Source organism: Hibiscus syriacus, unplaced genomic scaffold, assembly GCF_006381635.1.
Source record: "Hibiscus syriacus cultivar Baekdansim isolate YM2019G1 unplaced genomic scaffold, ASM638163v2 tig00110577_pilon, whole genome shotgun sequence".
Classification (NCBI taxonomy): Eukaryota; Viridiplantae; Streptophyta; class Magnoliopsida; order Malvales; family Malvaceae; genus Hibiscus; species Hibiscus syriacus.
The window spans coordinates 1800834-1818551 of NW_024062788.1; the positions used below are offsets into that span (position 1 = coordinate 1800834).

At 32.1% G+C, this 17718-nt stretch overlaps 2 protein-coding genes and 1 pseudogene across 3 annotated transcripts; 1 reads left to right on the top strand and 2 right to left on the bottom strand.

Annotated features, from left to right (window-relative positions):
* Positions 1–1049: 1049 nt before the first annotated feature.
* LOC120133180 (acetyl-CoA acetyltransferase, cytosolic 1-like) lies at positions 1050–4870 on the bottom strand. 2 transcript variants are annotated; one of them, XM_039149826.1, is made up of 14 exons: positions 4856–4870; positions 4174–4238; positions 3694–3792; positions 3415–3588; positions 3211–3316; positions 2997–3135; positions 2830–2907; positions 2685–2750; positions 2457–2542; positions 2036–2135; positions 1799–1909; positions 1674–1715; positions 1312–1484; positions 1050–1193 (listed from the first exon to the last, which is right to left on the bottom strand). In XM_039149826.1, exons 2-14 carry the CDS (start codon positions 4217–4219, stop codon positions 1178–1180), a joined length of 1236 nt encoding a protein of 411 aa, XP_039005757.1. In that variant the 5' UTR covers positions 4220–4238; positions 4856–4870; the 3' UTR covers positions 1050–1177. The 2 variants fall into 2 exon arrangements, with proteins under 2 accessions (XP_039005757.1, XP_039005758.1); XM_039149827.1 differs by lacking the exon at positions 4856–4870 and having other exon boundaries at positions 1101–1193; positions 1291–1484.
* Positions 4871–11435: 6565 nt separating this feature from the next.
* Positions 11436–13859, top strand: LOC120133183 (nudix hydrolase 10-like). The gene is made up of 9 exons (XM_039149828.1): positions 11436–11520; positions 11617–11827; positions 11919–11984; positions 12073–12210; positions 12305–12382; positions 12463–12513; positions 12606–12640; positions 12853–12961; positions 13458–13859. Exons 2-9 carry the CDS (start codon positions 11666–11668, stop codon positions 13647–13649), a joined length of 831 nt encoding a protein of 276 aa, XP_039005759.1. The 5' UTR covers positions 11436–11520; positions 11617–11665; the 3' UTR covers positions 13650–13859.
* Positions 13860–14499: 640 nt separating this feature from the next.
* Positions 14500–16643, bottom strand: LOC120133182 (annotated as a pseudogene).
* Between the last annotated feature and the right edge of the window lie 1075 nt (positions 16644–17718).

Consider the following 17718-nt stretch of genomic DNA (forward strand, 5'->3'; position numbering starts at 1 on the left):
GATATGAAACGAAAGATGGATCGATCGTAAAAAAAACGTGAGATATAAGTGAAGGAGAAGGGTAATTACCGCCATGATATTTGGCAAAGGAGATAGAGTCGCTCTGATATGGTATTTAGGCAGGCCCTCTGCTCTCCTCTCTTCTCCTTCCTTGTTGATAATTGGTTTTTCTCTTTCCTTCCTACGAAGGAGAGAGAGAGAAAGGAATGTGGGCTAAAGCCTAAATGTATTTTGCTATCTTGGATGGTCGATACCTATATATTTTCTAAAGGGTAAACTATACATTTAGTACCTATATTATTACATGTTTTCACTTTTTAATGATAATATTTTATTTTTTAATGATGATACGACATTATCTTATAATGTTACATCAACATTACCGTTACGATTTTAACAGTAGATACCAAAATAAAACTTAAACTAAACGTTAGATATATTTTTAAATAAAATAAAATTTGCGTACTAAAACAGAACAACAATAATAATTTAACTACTAAATATATAATTTATCTTTTTCTAAAAAATTAATATAAAAACAAATATCAAACTATACTTTTAATAATTATAAACGTTTTTTTTAAAATATAATAAAAATTATTATTTGACACATTTCACGATTATATTATTTAAAAGAAATTTATTTTTTTATCAAATAACTAACAATAAATATAAAATATAAATGTTCCACGTAGATATTGATTTTATTGTTTCCAATATGTTTTTTCTCGTAATTATTTTCCTGATTCTCTCAAACATAAAAATCTTGATGGAAATTGAAAATGCAATATTGGACGCATGCACTAGAAGTCTAGAACAAATACCATTGCCAATTTGGCATTGGAGAAGTAATTGATCTAAACTTTTGCCTGATACCATGAATTGAATCCTTAAATAACAACGGCAATTAAGTTGAGACTTCAGAGCATCCATTTATGTGGCATAAGATTTTCCTTCTACATGCTACTGCCCATATCAGAAAAGAACTGAATTCAGACATGGTTTTGCAAGGAAGGCCAAAAGCAACATTGATATATTTATTCTCAAACCTAATTAAACATCCCATTCATTCACTACACTACAACTTATTCGACAATGAAATAAAAATTGCACAACATCAAGCTGTGTTTGGCAGCATGAATCTATCCTCTGAATACTTGAAAAGGCGGTCGCAACATCATACAATATCGAACCTGAAAACACCGAGAGCTCACGATCACGTCTTTGGACAATAGTTACGCGGATTAGGAATTCGCATTTACTGTTTATTTCAGTATGCATGAGACTTGCCTATACATAAAAACTGCTTACAGAAGCTCCACAACAAGTGCCGATGCACCTCCACCTCCGTTGCAAACACCGCCAACTCCGTATTTCCCGTTTCTCCGCTTCAAAACCCCCAAAAGTGTGACCAAGATACGGGCTCCGCTGCAACCCAAAGGATGTCCCAAGGAAACAGCTCCACCGTTCACATTAATCTTCTCCTACAACCATTTATGGAGGGGAAAGAACTTGAGATGAAGAATGAAATGGTAACTTTCTTCCTGACATGCATTGACTCCGAAACGGCCAAGAGAGATCTACTTTACAGTATGACACATATTATTTATCTCACTTTTATGTTTAAACTTGAAAATAAGTAGGCAGGTGCTTTTGAGAGATTTAGAACTCACTGGATTAAGGTCAAGAAGTTTCTGGTTTGCAAGAGCCACAACCTGCAGAGAATGGGGCATTATTGCAAAACTTCCAACTTTAACAAAGGTAATAATATATTTAGAAAAAAGAACAATTATCTTACAGCGAAGGCTTCATTGATTTCATAGTAGTCAATTTGAGAAGCATCCAAGCCAGCATTGGAAATGGCTTTGGGTATTGCAAGGGATGGAGCTGTTGTGAAAAACTCTGGAGCCTGGAAATCTTTCTCACGTAAGTAACAGGTTGTATAACGATTAGCATCAAAAGTAAAGTTCGAGACTTCAGTTTGGCAGTTCCTCCAAAATTTTACTTCAAATTTGTAAATAATTGTGAAAAGTACCTGAGCGGCATCTGCGTATCCAGCAATCTTTGCAATCACCTGCAGTCCCAGCTTAAGTGCTGTTTCTCCACTGACAAGGATTAAAGCAGCAGCACCATCACTGCCCATAAGACCAACTTCCCTTTAATTACAAATTCCAGATCATTTCCATAAAAGACTTATTAGGTCAAATTGAAAATCGTTCCTTAATTTTGAACCAAACAGGGAATTGCCTGATTGCACGACCCTCAAGATGGGGCCTATGATAATGGACTCATTGAAGTGGAAAATAAGCTATCAATAGGAAAACCAAATTGTTCATCGAAGAGTTCAGTCAAGAGAGGTGAGCCTTTTACTTGGACATTTCCTATCTGATTATGGTTTGATATAAAATGGAATTCAGGCCTAAGCATCAAGTGAATAGAGATGTCAAGAAAAGAACCTTATACTGGAGGCATTCCCGGCAGTAACAGTGCCTCCATTATCCTTGAAGCTTGGCCGCAGCTTCCTCAATTTTGCAGCATCAAACTGAAATGAAAGCAATAATTGGAATTAGCTATTACTCAAGTGGAATAACATCTATTTAATTTGTTTAGGCAATATAAAGAAATGAAAAGAACAGGAAGCATCAAAGTTTGAAAAGTGATAGATGGCTCTAAATTATGTTTACCTTTCCTAAACCTTCATCCTTGTCAATTATGATGGATGGCTTTCCTCTTCCCCCAGGAACTTCAACCTGTGTGGTACTAAATTTGGTTATCTACAATAGTTTATACATGACGATCCATAAACTTATTATTAAGCATATGTCTAACCGGAACAATTTCCCATGTAAAGGCTCCACCCTGTTGAGCAGCAATACCACGCTCAAAGCTCTGAACAGCAAAGTTATCCTGCCAAAATCATGAAGATATAAGTCCAAAGTTCTACCCAGGAAAAGGAAGTCCATTTCTTCAAGCGACCCTTGAAGAGACCATAGTACCTGGTCCTCTCTTGAAATAACATGTTTCTCAGCACATAATTCAGCACAGCTGCCCATGCCACAATCATTATACACATCCCATAGTCCATCTTTCAACATTCCATCTACAAGAGTATCATGCCCAAGCCGAGATCCTTTCCTGCATGCTTATACTTGATCAGAAATCATAACTTGAACACAATAAGGGAACCATGAACAGGAGAGCAGTATTAACCTTGCTTCTGCCAAATATTTGGGTGCATTAGACATGCTCTCCATGCCACCAGCCACGACAACATCATTGATGCCCAGCTGAATACTCTGTGCTGCAAGCATTGTTGCTGCAAAGCCCCAAACAAAAAGGAAAAGAATACTGCATTTAGGGAATAACCTCTTTAAGGTTTTCAGAACAATAACACTTAAATTGTAATGTGCAGACCTTTCATCCCAGATGCACAAACTTTGTTAACGGTGGTACATATAACTGAGTTTGGTATTCCTGCACCTAGCGCAGCCTGTCTAGCTGGAGCCTGACCCAGATTTGCACCGAGTACATTGCCAAAGAAAACTTCTTGCACAAGTGACGCATCAACATTTGCCCTTTCAAGAGCAGCTGCATTTTAACATATATAGAAATTAAGTAAAATGGGTGAGTATCCTAAAATAATGAAACAAACACAATTATCTGACAAGTGAACCAAGGTTTTTCCAATTGAACCTTCTATAGCTATTGACCCAAGCTTGGTGGCAGGTAAAGATGACAAAGAGCCAAGAAATCCACCCATTGGAGTACGTGCAACACCAACAACACAAACATCTGTACAAAATATACAACAAACATTGATCAAAACATAAGCAATTTGGATTGCAAGTTTTATTCATCTTATAGGAAGTAAAACAACTAAATTATCCTCAAATGATCTCAATTACTCTCTTTTTTTCATTTTATAAGCTAAAACATCTATACCAAAGGATTATTACCAGTGCAAGATGATAAAATATACACACATGTTTCCACCCATAAATACAAGGAAATCGTTTTCAATTATTACTATAACATATTAAGATAATTCATATCAAGGTATAAATCCCAAGGTATAAATCCTCTCACGGGATTTTTACAATAAATGAATAAACCAATCACAAAAGTTATCAACCATGCAAATCTCTTGATGCATCAACACAGAAAATTTTATACCTCTCGGCTTTATAGAATCTGAAGATGCTGCTGCTGCTGGAGCCATAGGTGAATATAAAATGGATCTGCAAAGAGTACAAGTTACCATAAGCTACAGCTTGATAAAAACATAATATTGATGATTATAGTTTAAAGGGTATTAAAAATTGCCAAGAGTCAAGAACAATTAGTGTAACAAAAATTTTGCTTTTTTTTTTTTTGTTATTCTTAAACTTCACATCAAAAGCATGGGCTATAACTTCGTACTAACATGAATAAAGAATGTTAGTTTTTGGTTTAACAGCCCAAAAATAAAAGTTGAGCTAAGAGAATATGCATTTTAATCAATATTTTAAGCCAAAATATAATCGAATCCCAAAACTAATCCGAGTTAAATATGGCTAATCCAACTGTTGTAACTTGAAGGGGATTTTTTTTGTTACCACGAAATCACACTCTTTTATTAACAAAATACACAGATACTTCAGTGAAAATATAGAGTAAATTCCACAGTACCAATCGAGTGAAAAACTTATAATCACAAGAAAAGACGTTGTGTACAGGTAAACAGATCTGATTTGAATAATAATTCGATTAGAAACTACTGAAATCAATTTGAGGAGAAGAAAAGCGAAAATCAAAATGAAACGCTTCACGAGCGGCCAAGAAAATGATCAAAGATATTGGGAGAAAGTAGAAATACCCGTGGATAGTTTCGTTGAAAATAATTGAAGCAGAAATGAGGGAGATGACGCAACTGAAAGTGTTCTGGTTAACGTATTTATACAAAGGAGAAGCGGGACTGTCGAGCACGTGCCTCACGGACGAGTGCTTATTTACAAATCAATCCTTACGAAATACTAATTATTTCACTCTTGTGTCCCCCGTACGCACAAATTTATTGTTTTATTTTTATCATAATTAGTAGATTTTTTATTTTTGCATTTAAAAGTTATTTACGAAATAAAATAATATATCCTTGTCGACACTCTTTTCTCCTTGTAGATTTTAGAAGGGAATTTTAATAAGACCATCTTTTCAAAAATAAAAAAGAGCGTTTCAACTATTCTTTTGATATTCATTTAATTTGCTTTTAAAATTACTTTTTAATTAAATTAGTATCTAATTAAACCATGAGATTAAGGTCATGTTTGTCTTGACTTTTCAAACAAACTTTTAATTAAAAAGTTTAACCGTAAAATCAATGTCAAACGGATAAAAAATATATAAAAAATTATGGTTGAATCGGTGATTTCAAACCAACCGCAAAAGTTAGAATTTGAAGCTTTTTCATTTTTCAGTTTTGTGTTTGGGAGCAAATTATAATTCTACCCTTATTAATGTATGAGCTCCACTCAATTATGTAGTTACATTTTATTTTAATAATTTATTATTAACATTCTTAAAAAAATAACTTATTACTTAATAATTTAATATTAACATCATTATTTAATAATTTGTTATTTAATAATTTATTTTAATTTATTTTATATTTTTATATAATTTAAGTGATATATATATCATAGTATTAATAAATGTAAATATAATTTAAATTCTATATTTTTAATTCACAACATAATGTCTATAATGGACATTTTATCATTTCAAACTCAGCTTTTAATAATAATTTCAAATAGTTGAATTTTAAATTGCAATTCTAAACAATATTTTTAAAAGTTCTTTTCTGCCGTACTTTTAAAAAACACTATTTAAAAATTTTACCAAAATGATCCTAAGTACCCTTGAAATACTTTTTAAAGTTAAGACATTATAATATTTTTATCAACAATTAATTTTTTTTAAAAATAAACTCCTAATTTTAAACATCATATTTTAAGTCATAGAATTTCAAGTATCAAAGCCATTATTATTTATAGAAGGTAAAAATCGATAAGTAATTGAAATCTATTAATTGACTAAGTGATTAAAAATATGTATGTTATTTTATCTTATGTGAGCTTAAATCTCGACATATTCTAAAGAATGTAATACCCTTTTATTTAATCAATATATATAGGTAATTTAATGAAGGGTTAGAACCCATTGTGAATCTATATGTACTGAAATAATAATTTTCTTTTAGTTTAGGATGGTGAAAAGTAACGTATATTTAGAATTTTCTTAGTTAACAATTGATACATATATTTTTTACGGCCGATACTCAATCTCAAAATATCTAAAAAATAATAATATTTTTTATCAATAAAATCACACACAAAATTTACACTGAAATAATAATTTAAATGTGAGAAGCATTGTTCTCTCACAAGCATATTTTGACTAGCACGAAGAAGACAAAGAAAATAAATAAATAAGTTGGATTTGGTATACGCAAATGGTGGGTGAAGTAAAAGGACAAAACTGTAAAATAATGAAAGGAGAAGGACTTGTTTGAAAAATCTGGTCAGAATTGGGTCGAGATAAGTAATGGTAAAATATTCAATCCGGGGCTGCGCCGGCTCAGGTGAATACGACGACTGGGAGCATCAAGCAGACCTCCCCACGTGATTGCTGCTGCTCTTGGGAACTTTATTGCATTACCCACAAATTAAATAAATCCAATAAGATGAATACTAATAATTTTGTACAAAGTATTACTTTTTTTATTATCCAAATTAATAGATGTAACCAAAAGATTCTTAAGAACGTTTTTATTTGGCAAATGGGTGAGGCGATAACAACGATGAGTGTCCGACAACATTAGTTTCCGCTATCCATGTGGCATCTGCTCAATTATAGAAATAATTTGCAAGAGTATTTGAAGAAAGTTTTGGATACACTTATTTGTCTATTTATCGTTATCTTTTAAAATACTTGAAATTTAAGTATTTAAATTCTTTTTTAGTATCGTACTGACCCAACTTGTGCTCATGCTCGTGTGAACATATATCTTCCACACGTGTTGCGTACATGTTTTTAATAAAATTTGTATATACATAATTTTACATCTCGACTCTTTTTCTTTTCTTTTCTTTTTCATGTTTTATAAACTTCAATAATTATGCCATTACGTATGTGAAAGTTTGACTGGTGTGACATGCTTCTATTTCATGGGACAGAAAAAAAATGTTTTTTTCTCTAAAAATATTATTGGATGTTACTTTGCTAAATAATTATATATATGTATATAAGTAAAAAAAATGTCTTGGATCTATATATAGTACAATGGTTATTGCTGAACTAGAAAAAAAATTCAAATCTACTAAATGAAGTAGGACAGCTATTAGAAGATTTGGCAAGGGAGGTTGGGAGCCGAAGAAATAGACCTTTGCATATAATGACACTTTTGATCCTTGAAGAGTGGGAGCAAAATATTAATAAACAAACATTAATTATTAGGATAAACAGTAATCTAATTTTTAAAACATATGCACTTTAATCACTGGAAAAAAACTCATTCTAAACTCATCTCATTACTTTATTAATAAAAAATGAAAATGAAAATTAAATGTGAAGGTTGTAAATCAAACTTGGGACCTTTAACAAAAGGCCCACTGAATTAATTTAACAATATTTATTAAAATAATTAAAATACAAACGTTCTAAAAATTGAGGTTGAATGACCACTAATATAATTTATTAAAATAAAATAATATTGTAGCCGAAATTGATTTGTGTGACGTTTGGTTCGTTAAAATCCCTTGAAATTAGGGGGAATTGGAATCCAATTCCACCACTTTCTCATGTTTGGTTTAAGTTTTCAAAGGGAGAACTGGAATCCAATTCTATCAAGGGAGGGAAAGTAAATTTCATCCATAACATGATGAAATTGAAATCCTTTGGAGGAGGAAATGTGAAATTTGACCATACTACACTCGTCAATCTTTTGGTAAATGGGTCGGATTTTTTTAAAAAATTTTGGGATCGAGTCGGATTTTTTTAATAAAAATTTCAGGTTCGGGTCAGGCTTTTTTAAGTGTGATATTCGGGTCGGGTTCGGGTTTATGGTGAAAAATACCTGACCCGACCCAAAAAATATATATAATTTTATCTTATATATTTAGGAATAATTATAATAATACCCTCTCTATATAATTTTTTTCAATTAAGTCACTGTTTTTATTAAATAAAAATAAAATTTTTATTATTTCGTGTCGGGTCGGGTTTATAATTCATATATTCGGGTCGGGAGAAACTTTCCTTTTTCACGGGTCGGGTCGGATGGACCAAAAACCCGACCCATGGCCATCCCTAATTAGGATGATTTTAACTTATAATGTTTATTAATATGATTTTTATAATTAATTGAAATGAATAATCAATAAATAAAATGAAATTTTAATATTTTTTAAATTTTTATAATATATTGTTATATGTAAGTTATAAAATAAACTAAAATTATGCCCAAAAAAAACAAGAAGGGTAATTTTGTCATTTTATATTACTGAAATCAAATTCATCTGACATATCTGCGAACCAAACAAAATATAAAATTAGATTCCAATTCAATTTTCTGCCAACCAAACAGGTTTCAGATTCAGATTCTAATTCCTACAGATTTCAATTCTTTCACAGATTCTAATTATCTCATAAATATTCTAACAAACCATTAAAATTTCACCAACCTCTTTGAGCGTTACAATTGCAGTTCTCCCTCAAGTCAAGTCAGTCACCCATGATTTATTATTTTATTATATAAATAATATTATTGGTTTTCAATTTGTAATATAGAAATTTCAAATCGGTAACTCCGGTTTCTTTTCCTCTTTGTTTTTCTCCTCTTCCGTATTTTATTTTTCATCACCATCCAAACAATTATATAAGAAACTGATTTTGTCGCAATCTACCATCTAATAAAACAGGCTGTTCAGAACTCGAATATATTTACGTGTATGTGTTGGGTTAATATATTATTCAAAGTTAGTCTTTCTTGACTCACTACTTTGCTTATTTAATAAATTCTAATATATAAAAAATACGTACAAATAATTACTCAAATATTAATAATTTTCTCTTTTAACGATCCTAGAATAAAATTTTAAAATAACCACTTAGTTTAATTATTATATTTGTTTACTCACAATTAATTTAATAAAAAAATTACTTGATAATTTAATCCCATGTAGTAATAATTTAATTCTTACTATTTATACATCATATCATTCTAATCATAATTATAAAAAATAACTCTTGGCATTTATATATCAAATCAATTTGATCATCGATCATCAATTTCTCAGTATTCTTGTGCATATGTTCTATTTTACGAATCCATGATTTTTCAATTTCATTCTAATATACTCCAAATTTGTTCTAACGATTACTCGATCTAAGATTAGAGTTGACTGCTAAAAAGTAGAAGCAATAAGTGTATTATAAAAACAGCTGCAACACTGTAACTTTTTTATTTATCAAATTACATTTTTGGATAATTTATTATAACCGATAGATATATGAGGGTTTGAACATCGTGTATGCAAGAATTTTTTAACGTTTAATATAAAATGATTATGAGTCTTTAAACATATAATATCTTATATCTATCTAATATTAATAAAAAAATTCTAAGATTTAAGAATTAAATAAGAAATTAACCATTTTTAATATGTCCTCGAAATAATAGAAACTAACTGTTTAGTGATCGAATTGTAACATAAGTTATAAACTTTTAATTTCGTTACAAAACGAACACCGTATCATTTAGTTGTTAGTTATTATTAATAGGATAATGTGACATATTAAAATTAATTAATAATATCTTATTTAATTTCTTACCTCCCTCTTACCCCATTACATATGAGAACAAAAGATAGTCATTTTATTTAATTTCTTATTAATTTTTATTTTAATATATCTTTTAATTTTTTAAATAATAACTTTATCACATTAGTTAAAGGAATCGTTATTGTTTCTAAGTAATTAAACTTAATAGAATTATTTTTAAAAAATTATAATTTTAACAAGTAATTTACAAATCATAAAATTTTAAATATTTAATTGTTTATAATTTATCTCTAATTTCATTATTTCTTCAATCTCACTTTTATTTTAAATAAAAAATTGAAAATACTTTACAAAAATAAAAATCGAATTCCACATTAGTTTAAGGGTAAATTACACAATTCCTCACTAAATTTTAGTCTCTCTTATATTTTACTTATTATACTTTCAATTTTTTCAATTTATTCACTAAACTTTTGAATTATTCCTATTTTGTTATCTAAATTATTTTATTATTGTTATATGATGTGGCATTTTTGTCATTATTTAATATAGAATAATTTAAAATATAAAATAAAAAACATATAATGGTTGTCCACTATTCGTCGACGTTGGACACCATCATCGCAGTTGTAGATGGTGGTTGTTCGATTCCAAATTTCATCAGCCATTTTGTCTCAACTCTTTGAGTCCAAATTTGACCTCCATTTTGTCGAAACATCTTTTGAATTTGATCAAAAGTGAGAAAATTGAAACGTTGACTACTGTAAATTGTGGTCGTTCGATCTCAAATTTCATAGATTGATTTACCTCAACCTAACGAGTCTGAATTCAACCTCTATTTTTGTCGAAACATGCTCTGAAGTCCACAAATATGAGATCAAAAATGAGGAAACCAAAATATTTCAGTCGAGATTCACAGGTTCTATGACATTTTTGATGAAACAACCACCAGATTCGGATTCGGCATATTAAAGTGAGTCTCTCAATACATTTTGGGATCAAACATTCTTTGGTTTCGAAAGGCGACAGTGGTTGACGAGGATGAGAATGGATAATGGTGATGTAGACTGTGGAGAAGTGAAAATATTAATTTTTTATTTATTATAAATTATTTTTTATATGTTAATAATAAAAAAATATTTTGATATGTTAATAATAAAAAGTATCACGTCATAAAATAATAATAAAAAAAAAATTTAGAGTGATCAAAATGAGAATAATTCAAAAATTCAATGAAAAACTTAAAAGTTGTAAAAGTATAATAAGTAAAATAAGAGTAAAATAAAATAGGGAATAAAATCCAGTGACCCTTGGTTTAAATAAAAATGTGAGAAGTCCAAAATTCTTATCGCCTTCTGCTAGTAAACTTTCCCAGAGTTTTCCGCCATTGACAAAGTCTTTCCAATCGATTTGCGTCAACTCCAATTTATTTCAGGTTAGTCCTTTGCCTCTTCCATGGTGATCGTGTTTTTTTTATTAAAAAAAACTATTTTACGAGAGAGAAAAAACTCCATAACATTGTTGGGGATTTGAGGAAAAAAAACTCGATCTGATTCACATGCAGCGACTAAGACAAACCAAACTTTTCTTCAAACCTTTTTTAACATCTTCCATTCTACCACTGTCTACCGATCTCAAGAATTTTTGTATTAGAACTGCTCATTTTCTACCCGTTTCTTGGTGGATTTTGTGTTTCCTCTCAAATGATATGCAATTGTTTTATTTATACTCGAGCTATTCATTGGTTTTGCTTACTGGTTCCTTTTTCAATCAGTTAGAAACTTCAAATTCAGTAAATTTTGTTCATACAGATCAATCTCATAGTGAATCATTAAGTTCTGTCAGATACATGTCGACTTCAGCAAGTGCTTTAGCAATCGAAAAGCAGGTTGAATTACTTACTGGGGTGGAGGATAATTATGAAGGAATCATCCTTGAAATGGAGAAATATATGGATTCTGATGCCTTCCTTTCTTTACTTAGAGCTTCATTGTCACAATGGAAGCAACAAGTCAGTAATTTCATCTCTTCATCTGCTTTTTGTCAAATTCTAGTAATTTTAACTAGAAATCGTTATTTTTTTTATTTTTATTTCTTTGCAGGGAAAGAGGGCGGTTTGGATTAAATTACCTATTGAATTTGTTAATCTGGTTGAACCCACGGTTAAGGTAAATGCATTTCTTGGTGAATAAAGGAACTTCGAGTATAAGAATGGGGGTTGAGTTCATTGATTGTTTTGCATTGCTAATTGATCAGGAAGGTTTTAAATACCACCATGCTGAAACAGATTATCTAATGCTTGTAAAGTGGATCTCCGAATCTGCCAATACCATTCCTAACAGCGCTTCACATCGTGTCGGGATTAGTGCTTTTGTTATGAATGAAAAAGGAGAGGTACCCTTTCCTCGATTTCGTTGAATTGAAAAACTAAGGTAGTTTTCCTAATTTCAAAATCTTCACAATTTTCATTGCTTGTTCTATCTGTTAGGTGCTTGTAGTTCAAGAGAAGAGTGGCAAGTTCAAAGGCACAGGTGTCTGGAAATTCCCCACTGGAGTTGTCGATGACGTGAATTATCTAAACTTATGGTGTGTGTGTGTGTATATAGATATATATCTTTGGCTTGAACTGAGAATTCCAGTCCACAGGGTGAGGATATTTCAGAGGCAGCAATGAGGGAGGTTAAAGAAGAGACTGGGGCAAGTGACAATACGGGTTTTCATATTTGAATAATTATGAAATTGTATATAGTTAAACCATGAATCTAACCATGGCTTTGCTTGTCCTTCAGATCGACACAGAATTTGTGGAAATTTTAGCATTCAGGTATGATGGTTCCATTGATTGAGTATGTAGGTGTTTGTTAAAATGATTGACAGAATGTTTTGATTCCTAAAACATCTAGGACCACATGATGGTTATATGGATTCAGTTTTTCCTTCGAATAAACCAAAAGCTCGGCCCTTCCTCTCTATCTATAGTTGCTTTACAGATTTAGAGTTTAGACTCAAGTCCTGACTACCTATTTCCAAATTCAGGCAAAGCCATCAGTCGTTCTTCACAAAATCAGATCTGCTTTTCATGTGTATGTTACGTCCGCTTTCATTTGACATTCAGAAGCAAGATAGAGAGATTGAAGCTGCCCAGGTACATTCCATGAACACTTTCGATGAATACACTGCTAGTAATAGGACCCTGGTAGCTGATTAAAATAGTTCTTACCAGAAAATTCCACTTAGCTGGAGATCAAGCAGTAATCTTCGAGGACTGAAAACACCAAGCGATGTCGGAGATGATTCCGACTGTATCCCTCCTAGGGATTGGTATATAGGTCCTATAGAGTGTACAAAAGTAGCAGACTAACTAGGGTCTAAATATGATTATGGCATGCCTTATGGATGATGATAGAGGAGATACCATAGTGTCCTTGAAGTCTTGGCACCCAAGGTAAAGGCTGGGTTGGCCTGAGCCAATACACCAAATCTGGGTCTCCGATCATTCATGACGGCGGAAAGATCTAAGTGATGGAGTTAACACAATAGTGATGAAAGAACAATTAGTAAAATATCAGGCAACAACTGAGTAGTCATTGCCACTGGGATTGGTTGCTTATTTATTTATTTGTCTTTCTTATATCCTTCAGTGGATGTCGCTCGACGACTATGCAGAGCAGCCTTTTATCCAGAAACATGATTCCTTCCGAAGTGTCGCCAAAGTATGCTTAACAAAGTTAGAGAAGGAGTATGCCGGATTTTCCCCGGTTCCTACAACCACTACTGCTTCTGGCAAGACCAGTTACTTGTACTTCAACAGCAGGGATGTGAGCAAACTGTAAGCAGCAGTAACAAGGTATGAATGAAACTCTGATTCTTTCTATGCTTGCAAGTTGCAAATGCCGATACAATAGAAAATCGAAGTCAATGATAGAAGTTATGTTCAATGTTTCTGAAGTTTTTCCATCTACGGGGAAGGTTCTCGTGGGATTATATCTTCGTACTAATGTCTGGATATGTGTCGAATACTCAATGTCGGATCTTAATATATAGTTTTGAGGTGGCCAATTACTAGACTAAAGTTTATATTTTAATTTATATATCTTATTATATTTTATCCATATAAAAAACTTAAAATGTAAACACTATACTTTAGAACTTGTAAACCCATAATTTTGGCCAATCATAACTAAAAGTGTGTATATATATGTATGGAAGTATGATTTTTTTTTTACTTCTCTTATAAGAATTGAATTTCATCAAAATATCAATTTTACTGTATATAATCACATATCCAGATCAAACAAAAAAAATTTCCTTTATTGTTTTTCCTCAAAATTCTCCAATTAATTATCTATTTATTGCAGTGGGAGGCTCAACTAAACTGTAACCATGAGTGAGGTACACAATGTATATACAGCATTCCTCGATGCCATTATGTCCTTTGATGCTGTGTAATTGGCCTAAGCTTTGTCCAAATTACGACAATCTCTCAATGCATGTATATTAGACCCAATGCTGGAGCGAAACTTGCGTTCACAGCTCAGCATGGGCCATTTAATTTTCAATTATATATAAAAAAGAAATCGCATTACAAAGTGCATCATATGATTACAATCTATTCAACAAAAAATAATGATACAACAAAACAAATAAAAAGGGGAGTGGGACTAATCACTTATTGCTGAAAAATCTGCAGTTTCACATTCAAGTGAACAACATCCCAATGCAAAAGCTCAACACCACCATAACCAATCTCCTATCTCCCAATCCTTCAAATCCATTCTTATTATCTAGATTCTGAGCATCAGCCGGCTCGCCGTCTGTCCGTTCATTTGCACCCGGCCCACTTGATGCGGTTCTGCCGGCTTGAACACCTCCTTAGGCAACAACACCTTATTGATTTTATATACTACCAACGGCTCTTCATCTTTTACAATCCCCGTGATCTTGGCAGTCACAACGGTGGTGTCCAACGTCACCACCTCTGCTGCTTTGTCCACCGTGAAATCAAACTTGTTCGCTCCGTCCGTTGCCAACGTGTTCAGGATACCGGCGTTGGTTTTCAACATTTGCATGTTCATGTACACCGGGATCCATGGTACAACAACAAAGACTTTTTCTTTGGCGCTGTCAGATTCTTGTATTAGGCATGAAATCATTGACGACCTTGTCGGTTGGGCAGAACACCGTTAGACCGGCATCGATGTTTTGGTTGAATGTCTCGTCGGCTGTCGTAGCTTTCAGCAAATCTGCAAACGCTTTACAGCCTTGCTTCGACATTATTTCCATTAGGTTAAGCTCGCTTGGCGCGGCCGTCGGTGCTTCAGCTTCGGCTGAATCCAAAGCCTAGATCAAAGTTTTAATTCATTAATAGAGTTTTAAATAGTGATTGGATACAGAATAACGACTATTATATAGTGAAAATAGTATTGTCTAAAATTATTATTATAAAAATAATTGTGTGAAGCGAAATCATACTAATAACAGTAGATTGTGATTATAATTTAACAAATAACAACCAATCGTGACAATAGCATGATGTTATTTCCATTATTGTTTTGTTACGGTAACATTAATACTCCATCCATCCTATTATTTTTATCTCATGTTGATTATGAATATTTAGGAGATAAACTTGACCACATTTCAAATTATATAAAATGGAAAAATGACAATTAAACCCAAAAAAGTGATGGATATATTTATTTAGATAAAGGTAAAAAATATAAGTGTTATTAATTTTTCTAATTTGATATTTTAAATATGATGATTTTAAAATTCAAAAATAATAATTTTGCATGGGCAAAGAGAGTAAAAAAATTCAAAAGTTTGTTGTGGTAATTAAATTTATGGTAAACTATATCTTTAGTCACCTAACTATCATTTTGGTTTTATTTTGACCATATAATTATTATTTTTCCTCAAAATCATCATTAATATTATCTCTTAGTTTCATATTGGTCATCCGCCATTTAAATACATCAACGGTTTTGTTAATTTCTTTTAATATGACTAATATAAAATCAGAACATAACATTTATAATAATTTTGAAAAAAATAGTTGAGAGACAAAAATTAAACCAAAACAATAGTTAAGTGATAATTTATCTTTAAATTTATTATATTTTATATACTTTTAAAATAAACACGATCATGGTACTCACAGTAGCAATAATACCAATGGTTATGTTTATAATCATAATTAGCGCAATGCAACAACAAAAAAAGGTCCAAACCGTACTTTAAAAGAGGGTTAAAATCAAGCACTTACGTGACTGATTTGTAAGACGGAGATATTGTAAGGAATCTCTTTAACGGATTTGACGTAAGTAGCATCGAGTTTTCCGTTGTTATCTTCAGCGCCGAGTCCAACTTTCCCGCCTTTAAGATTAGTGATGTTAACGTACCCTGAAGTTCCGGGGCAGCTCCGGTGGCCTGAAACATGGTGGAAGTCAACGTTGTTCCGTTGGAAATACGGTGAAGCTTCTTGGAGCCGAAGTAGTCGACGAGGACGTGAAGGGACAGAACGTTCTTGAGGGTGTAGAGGGAGAAACGTCGAGACAGGAGAGACGACATGGCGGTGTTGTCGAGGGCGAGGACGGTTATGGTTTGGCGTCGGTTGATCTGTGAAGCCAGGTGAGTGGCGGTGAGGTAGTGGTTGAAGGTGGAGAATTGTGGGTATTGGGCGAGGATGCGAGTGATTGTGTGCATTAGCGGGGGTGGAGGAGGAGGAGAGAAGGAGGAGGAGGAGGGAAAGGGAGTAGGAGAAGAGGGTGGTGGGTGGTGGCGACATAGTGGAGGAGAGGGTGGTGGAATGGAAGTGAGGGGGTAGCATAGGGATGGTGTTTGTGTTTAAGTAGGGGGTGGAGGACACGTTGGCTGACCATTGCCTACGAAGAGTGAGTGGGTGGGACTACGCTCAGGTGGGCCCTTAATCATCTTATTTGTTTTTGGGAATTTTGTTTGAGGCGATGGAGATAATTTTATTAACTTAATTTTAAAATTAAATAATTTAACCCCTATATTTAATTTTAGGGTTAATACGAAAAAGAATGTTTAAACTATGTTGTTTTTATGTGTTTAAATTTTTTATCGTCTAATATTTTTGTATTATTTTTTTGTTAAAAAACAGTCAATATATTTAACGCATAACCTAATTTTTAATTTCTTTAATTTTTTAAAAATTAAAATTCATAAATATTTTTAAAAAACCTCATTTTTTCATAAAAATCTTAAAAGTCATAAAATCTAAAATGTTCCTCCAATGAAGCTGTGGTCGACCACCATCATTGTTGCCGATCATTCAATCACGGTGAAGGTGATCCTCTCAACCTAGTTTGTTCTATTCGCAAACGTCAAGATTCGAACTCCTGACATTGTTTAAGGTATCTAGTGTCTCATCCACTAAACCAACTGATTGTTGATAATAATAATTTATTTTTAAAATGGCATCCTTGGTTATCTGAAAATAAAATATAAATTTATCTAAAAATTTGAATGAAGCCAAAGAGGATGGCAATATCTTATGCTAGTTTTTGCTAACAAACACATTATATATTTAAAGTTGTGTTTATTTAAGGAATATAAACAAAATTCGATTTGTTTAATAATTAGTAATAAGAGTAATTAGGCTCTACCGACAGTCTCCTTTTCCTTTTTACGGTTAGGCTTTTGTTTTCAGGCTGATGTTGGTTATATTCCATGACTTTGCATAAATTAGTTTTTTTTCTAAAATGTTTCAACGAATTATAATTTGACATTTTAACTGCCAATTATTAATGTTTAATTAGTAACATAATTAATAAGGCCTGTCATTAGATAATTTTAAGTAGGGTAATATAATTTCTACCATCCTATACGTATATTTATTAACCTTTTCTACCCATTCTATGTGTGTCACTATTTGTG

Coding starts and splice junctions, on each gene's coding strand:
- LOC120133183 (XM_039149828.1), top strand. CDS start 11,666: ATGTCGACTTCAGCAAGTGCTTTAGCAATCGAAAAGCAGGTTGAATTA. Junction 11,828..11,918: donor TGTCACAATGGAAGCAACAA/GTCAGTAATTTC, acceptor ATTTCTTTGCAG/GGAAAGAGGGCGGTTTGGAT. Junction 12,211..12,304: donor TTATGAATGAAAAAGGAGAG/GTACCCTTTCCT, acceptor TCTATCTGTTAG/GTGCTTGTAGTTCAAGAGAA.
- LOC120133180 (XM_039149826.1), bottom strand. CDS start 4,219: ATGGCTCCAGCAGCAGCAGCATCTTCAGATTCTATAAAGCCGAGAG. Junction 3,793..4,173: donor AGATTCTATAAAGCCGAGAG/GTATAAAATTTT, acceptor TATTTTGTACAG/ATGTTTGTGTTGTTGGTGTT. Junction 2,543..2,684: donor AGGATGAAGGTTTAGGAAAG/GTAAACATAATT, acceptor CTTTCATTTCAG/TTTGATGCTGCAAAATTGAG.